Source organism: Aegilops tauschii, chromosome 7 (genome assembly GCF_002575655.3).
Source record: "Aegilops tauschii subsp. strangulata cultivar AL8/78 chromosome 7, Aet v6.0, whole genome shotgun sequence".
Lineage (NCBI taxonomy): Eukaryota > Viridiplantae > Streptophyta > Magnoliopsida > Poales > Poaceae > Aegilops > Aegilops tauschii.
In genome coordinates this window covers 644,292,467-644,300,372 of record NC_053041.3, presented here as the reverse complement: position 1 = coordinate 644,300,372, position 7,906 = coordinate 644,292,467, and the positions used below count along the sequence as shown (strand labels likewise).

At 44.7% G+C, this 7,906-nt stretch overlaps 1 protein-coding gene across 1 annotated transcript; it reads left to right on the top strand.

The window, feature by feature from the left end:
• The first annotated feature begins 2,619 nt into the window (after positions 1-2,619).
• Positions 2,620-6,804, top strand: LOC141027596 (uncharacterized). The gene is made up of 4 exons (XM_073504679.1): positions 2,620-3,891; positions 5,002-5,143; positions 5,624-5,687; positions 5,775-6,804. Exons 1-4 carry the CDS (start codon positions 2,620-2,622, stop codon positions 6,802-6,804), a joined length of 2,508 nt encoding a protein of 835 aa, XP_073360780.1.
• The last annotated feature ends 1,102 nt before the right edge of the window (positions 6,805-7,906 follow it).

The window sequence follows — 7,906 nt, the reverse complement described above, 5'->3', positions numbered from 1 at the left end:
AACGTATTTGTCTTCAAATCCAGTCTTTCATGCTTGCACCAAACACATCAAAGTTGATTATCATTTTGTTAGGGAACGTGTTGCCCAGAAACTGCTTCTTATCAAGTTTATCTCCTCCAAAGATCAACTTGCTGACATCTTCACGAAGCCACTGCCTCTTCCTTAGTTTGAAGGCTGTAGGCGCAATCTCAACCTAGTGAATTCTTCTGAGCACGGTTAAGATTGAGGGAGGGTGTTAGACTCTGTATATACTGGGCCCCACGTGTAATTGTATTGTACATTATATGTACCTCTCTATATAATGAAAAGGTCACCCCACGTTGGAGGTGTGCCACAAAACCTAAACCCTTGTCTAATACCCATGCACATCTGGAATAAATAACCCTATACAATTTGAAGGACCTTGTCATTATTATTTCATTAATACACAAACAATAGGAACCATGCAGCTGCATGAATAATAGCTTCAGTTGTAGCAACTACTAACCAACCTTATTATGTTTCTTTGTTAGACTTGCCATATGAGACCATGATACGACCTACAACTCTGAATCAACCGATGCGACGACCAATCATAATTGAGAGACAGAGAGAATTGGTAATATTTTTTCACAAACAACATTCAGAAAGTAAGGCATAGCTCATAACCCACCTTACCAACATTGTCTTCTCTATATTTAGGTGGATCGTTGATCTCTTTGAATCACCATGGACAGGTCTCCGACCTAGAAAACAATGACTAGAGATCTCAACATGCATTTCAACCTATGAACAAGGGCACAATATTCTACCAAGTAAGATAAAATCAAAAGATAAAATGAGCAAAGCTAGAGGATTGACATACATCTCCAATGATGAGAATAATTCTGTAAAGCAAAAGAAAAGGAGAGCAAGGTATCAACAGACTCAGCCTGATGCCACATAAATTCACTTGTTCAATCCTCACCCGGACCAATCTTGAAATTAATTTCTTGTTGCACAAATATGAACAAAAGGAATCAAACATATAAAAGAATTATAGGGAATTAAGAGTCTATGACTGACACATAATCGTAGTGCTGATAGCAGAATGACCATTCTTTTTAAAGAATTTTAGTACCAAAGATATTAAATGGAAACTTCTAACTTCTGAGAGAACAGTACTTATTTTCTCATAATGCTCAAGTACATCCTTGCCTTCTCATCTAGGAAATGAAAAGAAACAAAGAAAATTGATTTTTTTGGATCATTTACATTGTAAACAAAAAATATAGTTTGCGTATAACTACCTTATCTATTATATATATATATTTAAATGTGTGTCTAGAAGACAATTAATTAAGCCTAACTGGTGGATAACATTTTTTACCAGCTAAGTGAACTCCGGGCCACTAGCCTCCAGCTCCGCAAATACTTCCATTGTCTTTCTAACGTCATTGTCTGCCGGATCTCAACTTATGTGTCGGCATAGGTTTCGACGTGTCCGCTTTGTGAACGACTGAATGGAACCCTCTCAATTGATCCGAAGAAACTGCAGATGATGTTGTACACCTTGTCCAAATTCACATTATTCTGCCTCGGGGGCTTCACCAGATCCTTCGTGTAAACACTAATGTACTGTTGAGGTGACTATTGTACTTTCTCACCCATTGTTAGTGACATGGAATGGGTGTGGTTCACACGATGCTCCGTGATAAACCACCCATTGTCTTCTGACCTTGACAATCGAATATAGCCGGACACTCACACCGCATGACTTGCTGTTCTGTACCCCCCCCTCGCCCCTACCTGGTAAAAAAAATCAGAAAATAAATACCAACAAATCATCTTTGCATCTTCCGATGGAGGAATAATGTGCCTCTAGTATAGTCCACTAGGAATGCACGCGCAAACGACCTGCATCATCCTTTGTAGTTTGGATAACAGGTAATTACCTCTTCATCCATCCAGATCCAGGGCTTCAAGATTTACTTTCCCTGTTGATTCCACCGACTAGGCTCGCGTTGCTTCCTCTGCTCCTGGCGACAATAGGGGATCCGACTCCACCGGCCTCATGGGAATCTGATCGCTTCTCACGAGCGACATCCTGTCGGGCCACAATCGCAAGCGGCACTAGTGGCTGCTTTAGGCTGTCGGCGAACTCTTCCCGCAAGGGGAACCTGCGTTCCGCAAAACACCGTCGTCGGTGCCATCATATGAGGCCAATTTTTGTGTTTCGATCCTTTTCGTAAAGTTAAGTCAGATCTAACCCCGCTTCGTAAAAGTTAAGCCATCTGAGTCTTTGGCGGTAGGACTTAACAACACCATCACGCCTGTTTAGTATAAAAATGACCCTACCGCCATGGTCTTTGGCGGTAGGCAGTTATTCCCTGTTAGACTTAGAGATATATCTCTTGTAATCTCAAACTAACTCTATCTCTTCCTCTCCCGTAGCTCTTTCAAACTCCTATGTAACTACCGAATCCCAAAGTGATCGGTACAATCTTGTAAGCCACGGTAGGGGCGTTTTCCTGCCTCGATTAATATATACACACGCGGCTCCCTTACGAGGGAGTAGGAACGCTTCCCATCTAACATGGTATCAGAGCCAACCTCTTCCCATAGATCTAGCCAGAAGCTTCTTCCTCAATCACCATCGCCATGTCGTCCACCTCAATCACCGCCGCCCTCAACCTTGGAGCTCCACCAACCGAGAAGCTCACCAAGACCAACTACATCCTGTGGAAGGCACAGGTCATGCCGGGCCTGCGAGGAGCGCAGGTCACCGGCCTCCTAGATGGAACAGACGCCGCGCCACCGAAGACGGTACAACAGCAGCAGGCGGACAAAACTGTTGCCATGGCTCCAAATCCTCTGTATGCGCAGTGGATATCAAGAGATCAGCAAGTTCTTAGCCATCTCCTGAACTCTCTGTCAATGGAGATCCTCGCCCAAGTTGTGAGTAAAGAAACTACCTTTGATCTCTGGACTGCTATCACCACAATATTTGCCTCGCAGTCTCAATCCCGCATCACAAATTTGCGGATTGCCATCACCAATACGAAGAAGGGATCCATGTCCAGCTCAACCTACATCGCCCGGATGAAGAACCTGGGAGATGAACTGGCCGCAGCAGGAAGGCCAGTTTCGGATCCTGAGATGGTGGACTACGTCCTCGCCGGCCTCGACAGAGACTACGATCCTGTCGTGGCTGCCATCGGAGCAGTAAAGTCGTCGATCTCTGTTGATGAACTGTTCGCCCAGATCGCAGCCTTCGACCAGCGCATGGAGATGCTTGGCGATGGCCCTGACGCCGGCTTCAAAACCTCTGCAAATATGGTGTACAGAGGGCGCGGGCGCGGCTCTGGCAGAGGACGCGGACGCAGCAACAACATGGGACGCGGCCGAGGAAGGCTCTCTTCCCCAACTCCATCTGGCGGCAACAGCGGCGGCGGCGGCCGTGGTCGTCCACAACAGCAGCGTCAGCAACAAACCCGAGACTACCCGGAATGCCAGATATGTTACAAGCACCATCCAGGAGGTGCTCGTGATTGCTGGCACAGGTATGATGAAGATGAACAGGAGGAGAAGGGGGCCAACATGGTCATCGACTCCTATGGTGTCGACACAAATTGGTATGCGGATACCGGGGCTACAAACCACATCACGGGGGAGCTCGACAAGCTGACGATTCGAGACAAGTATCGTGGAGGTGACCAAGTGCACACCGCAAGTGGTTCTGGTATGGACATTACTCATGTTGGTAGTTCAATTGTTAAAACCCCCAACAAATTTTTTCATCTAAACAGAATTCTACATGTGCCTGAAACATCAAAAAGCTTACTTTCTGTTCATAGATTTACCCTTGATAATCGTGTTCTCATTGAGTTCTACCCTTTCTTTTTCTTGGTTAAGGACTTGGACACGAGGAGGGTACTTCTTAGGGGCAAGTGGGTGGGAGGTCTCTATCCAATCATATCTTCGTCAACGTCATCGAATAAACAAGCCTTTGTTACTATCAAGCCTTCTTCAGCAAAGTGGCACAGTAGATTAGGCCATCCTTCATCAGTTATTGTTAAGCTTGTTCTTAGTAAAAATAAACTTCCCCATTGTCTTGAGTCTAGCATTGAGTCTGTTTGTGATCCTTGTCAGCAAGCTAAAAGTCATCAGCTACCATATCCTATTTCTACCAGCATTTCCTCTGCACCCTTACAACTTGTATTTTCAGATGTTTGGGGGCCAGCTCTTACTTCTGTTGGTAGACACTCATATTATGTAAGCTTCATTGATGACTATAGCAAATTTACTTGGATCTATCTCCTTAAGAAACGATCTGAAGTGTTTCAAGTTTTCAAGAACTTTCAAAATCTTGTTGAACGAAAACTAAACACAAAGATCATTGCTATGCAGACTGACTGGGGAGGTGAGTACAAAAAGCTCAACCTATTTTTTCAGGAACTTGGCATCTCACACCATGTTTCATGCCCCCATGCACACCAACAGAATGGTTCCGCTGAAAGGAAACACCGTCATGTTGTTGAAGTAGGGCTAGCTCTACTAGCAAATGCATCGATGCCATTAAAGTTCTGGGATGAAGCCTTCTTGACCGCCACATATCTCATAAACTTACTTCCTAGCAAGGTCATCAAATATGAGATCCCACTCACACGTCTCTTTGGCATTACTCCTGATTATAAATCACTACGTGTATTCGGTTGTGCTTGCTGGCCCAACCTCCGTCCATATAATACACGCAAACTTGCGTTTCGTTCAAGGAAGTGTGTTTTCCTTGGGTATAGTCCCATTCATAAAGGAGTCAAATGCCTAGATGTTTCTACCGGTAGGGTATATATCTCTCGAGATGTTGTTTTTGATGAATCCGTATACCCTTTTGAGTCTCTTCATCCGAATGCCGGAGCACTCCTTAGAAAAGAAATTCTTCTCCTTCCACCCAATCTCCAAAACTTAGATCAAGGGGGCGACAATTGCACTAATCCAACTAATGATCCTACCAGTACTGGTGTTGCATCTTATCCTGTGCAGGGCTTTGCAGAAGACGCAGCAGAAATCGGTGCAGAAAATGATCCAAATTTTGATGAAAATGAGCCTATATTTCATGAGATAGAAGAAGACGAAGCTGGCGCTGAGCACGAGGAGGATCCGGAGTCACCTGGAACTCCTGTGCGTCAGCTCTCCTCGGATCGGGTGCGCGGATCAGCTCAGGATCGCGCACTGGAGAGATTCCGTCCGCGCCATTCAGGCATCGCCACGTCGCCATGTGCCGGGTCCGCCTCGCGCCCCACGCGCGGGCCAGCGAAAGCGACAGCTGGAGAAACCGCGTCGCCCGGCTCGGGATCTCCGCTCCGCATGCACCAATAGTTCGACGCGGGATCTTCTGTGGCTACCGAGTCGGACGCTGCCACATCTTCGGCCACACAGCGCGCCGCTGAGGCTGATCCAGGATCTGCTATGGAAAGTGCCTCCAGGATGCTGCCGGGATCTTCTGTAGCAGATTTGTCTTCACCATCTCCTGTGCAGAAGCCCACACGTCGCATGGCTCAACCACAACCTACTTCACGTGTCACAACTCGACTACAAAAAGGTATAAGCAAACCGAAAAACAGAACTGATGGCACTATACGATATGGCATGTTGTGTGTTACAGGGGAACCGACAAGACTAGAGGATGCACTTGGGGATCCAAAGTGGAAAAATGCAATGGATGAAGAGTATTCGGCACTCATGAGAAACAAAACTTGGCACCTTGTGCCTGAGAAAAGAGGTAAAAATGTCATTGATTGTTAATGGGTTTACAGAATCAAGAAAAAGGCAGATGGTTCAATCGACAGGTATAAAGCACGTCTAGTTGCAAAAGGTTTTAAACAACGTTATGGTCTAGATTATGAAGATACTTTCAGTCCCGTTGTTAAAGCTGCAACTATTAGACTTGTATTAGCCATTGCAGTTTCCAGAGGATGGAGCTTGAGACAACTAGATGTTCAGAACGCGTTCTTGCATGGTGTTTTGGAAGAGGAGGTTTATATAAGGCAACCACCTGGGTATGATGACAAGAAAGTACCTCATCATGTGTGCAAGCTTGACAAGGCACTTTATGGTTTGAAACAAGCGCCAAGGGCATGGTATTCAAGACTAAGCTCTCAGTTAAGGCGTCTTGGTTTTGTTGCATCTAAGGCTGACACTTCACTATTCATCTACAACAAGGCAAACATAACTATATTTGTACTAGTATATGTTGATGATATCATAGTTGCAAGCTCGTCACAAAGTGCTACTAATGCTCTTCTGCATGATTTAAGTTCAGAGTTTGCTTTGAAGGATCTTGGTGATTTACACTTCTTCTTAGGCATCGAGGTAAAGAAGATTCAGGATGGCATAGTATTGAACCAAGAAAAATATGCCAATGAACTTCTAGTTCGCATGGGGATGAAAGATTGCAAGCCTTCACCCACACCATTACCCTCTTCAGAAAAAATTTCAGCTTTTGAAGGTCAACCACTCAAAGAAGAAGAGATCACAAAATACAGGAGTGCAGTAGGAGCTCTACAGTACTTGACACTAACAAGGCCTGATATTTCCTTTGCTGTTAACAAGGTTTGTCAGTATCTTCATGCACCTACTACTGTACACTGGACAGCTGTTAAGAGAATTGTACGGTACATAAGATATACTGTGAGCTTAGGCCTTCAAGTTAAACGATCTAACTCCACTCTTGTTAGTGCCTTCTCTGATGCTGACTGGGCAGGATGCAGTGATGACAGGAAGTCAACTGGAGGATTTGCAGTGTTCTTTGGTTCTAATCTCATTTCTTGGAGTGCTAGAAAATAGGCCACAGTATCCAGGTCAAGTACTGAAGCTGAATACAAGTCACTAGCTAATGCTACTGCCGAGATCATTTGGGTTGAATCATTGTTAAATGAGTTGGGAATTAAGCAGCATCGTGTGTCATGTTTATGGTGTGACAACTTAGGAGCCACATATCTTTCTGCAAATCCAGTGTTCCATGGCAGAACCAAGCATATAGAAATTGACTTTCACTTTGTAAGAGAAAGGGTTGCAGAAAAGAAGTTGGACATACGATTCATCCCTTTCAGAGATCAAGTTGCAGATGGATTCACTAAAGCTTTGCCAGTCAAGCCTTTCGAGGAATTCAAGAGGAATCTTAATATAGGATAGTTGAAATTGACTTAGAGATATATCTCTTGTAATCTCAAACTAACTCTATCTCTTCCTCTCCCGTAGCTCTTTCAAACTCCTATGTAACTACCGAATCCCAAAGTGATCGGTACAATCTTGTAAGCCACGACAGGGGCATTTTCCTGCCTCGATCAATATATACACACGCGGCTCCCTTACGAGGGAGTAGGAACGCTTCCCATCTGACATTCCCTACTGTCAAAGACTTTGGCGGTAGCTCTCCTTCGTCGCTGATGGCAAGTTCCTGTGTTGCATGCAGTACTACAGTGATGGCAAATGCCTGTGTTGCATGCAGTACTAGATTGTAGGTACTAGGCTAGACTATAGATGGATGGATTAATTGATGCATGCATGCATGTTGCGGGTAGCTGCCACAAAAAACAAAACAAAAAAGCTAAGCTCCTTTCCATCTCTGACTCCTCCCATGAGGTGATTGGTCATGCATGCAGAGAGGAGAGAGCAACGACCTGCTGCATGGACAGAGCTGCTGCATGCACGACTGATGCATGTGAACAAATGTCGAAGAATCCATGCATGCTCGTATCCTACTGTCAAAGACCTTGGCAGTAGGGTATTTTTTTACGTTAAACGTCCGTAACGGCGTACTTAAGTCTTACCGTTAAGGTCCTTAACGGTAGGCTGTGCTACCCTACCGCCATACATTATGACGGTAACAAAAAGGATCAGATCGTGAAAAAATTTCAGACTAGAGTTAGATCTGATTAAACTTTAA

Excerpts from the sequence above, each read along its gene's own strand:
- LOC141027596 (XM_073504679.1), top strand. The coding sequence starts at position 2,620 with ATGTCGTCCACCTCAATCACCGCCGCCCTCAACCTTGGAGCTCCACCA. Across the intron at positions 3,892-5,001 it reads AGGACTTGGACACGAGGAGG|GGCTTTGCAGAAGACGCAGC; the intron begins GTACTTCTTAGG and ends TATCCTGTGCAG. Across the intron at positions 5,688-5,774 it reads AAAAATGCAATGGATGAAGA|AATCAAGAAAAAGGCAGATG; the intron begins GTATTCGGCACT and ends ATGGGTTTACAG.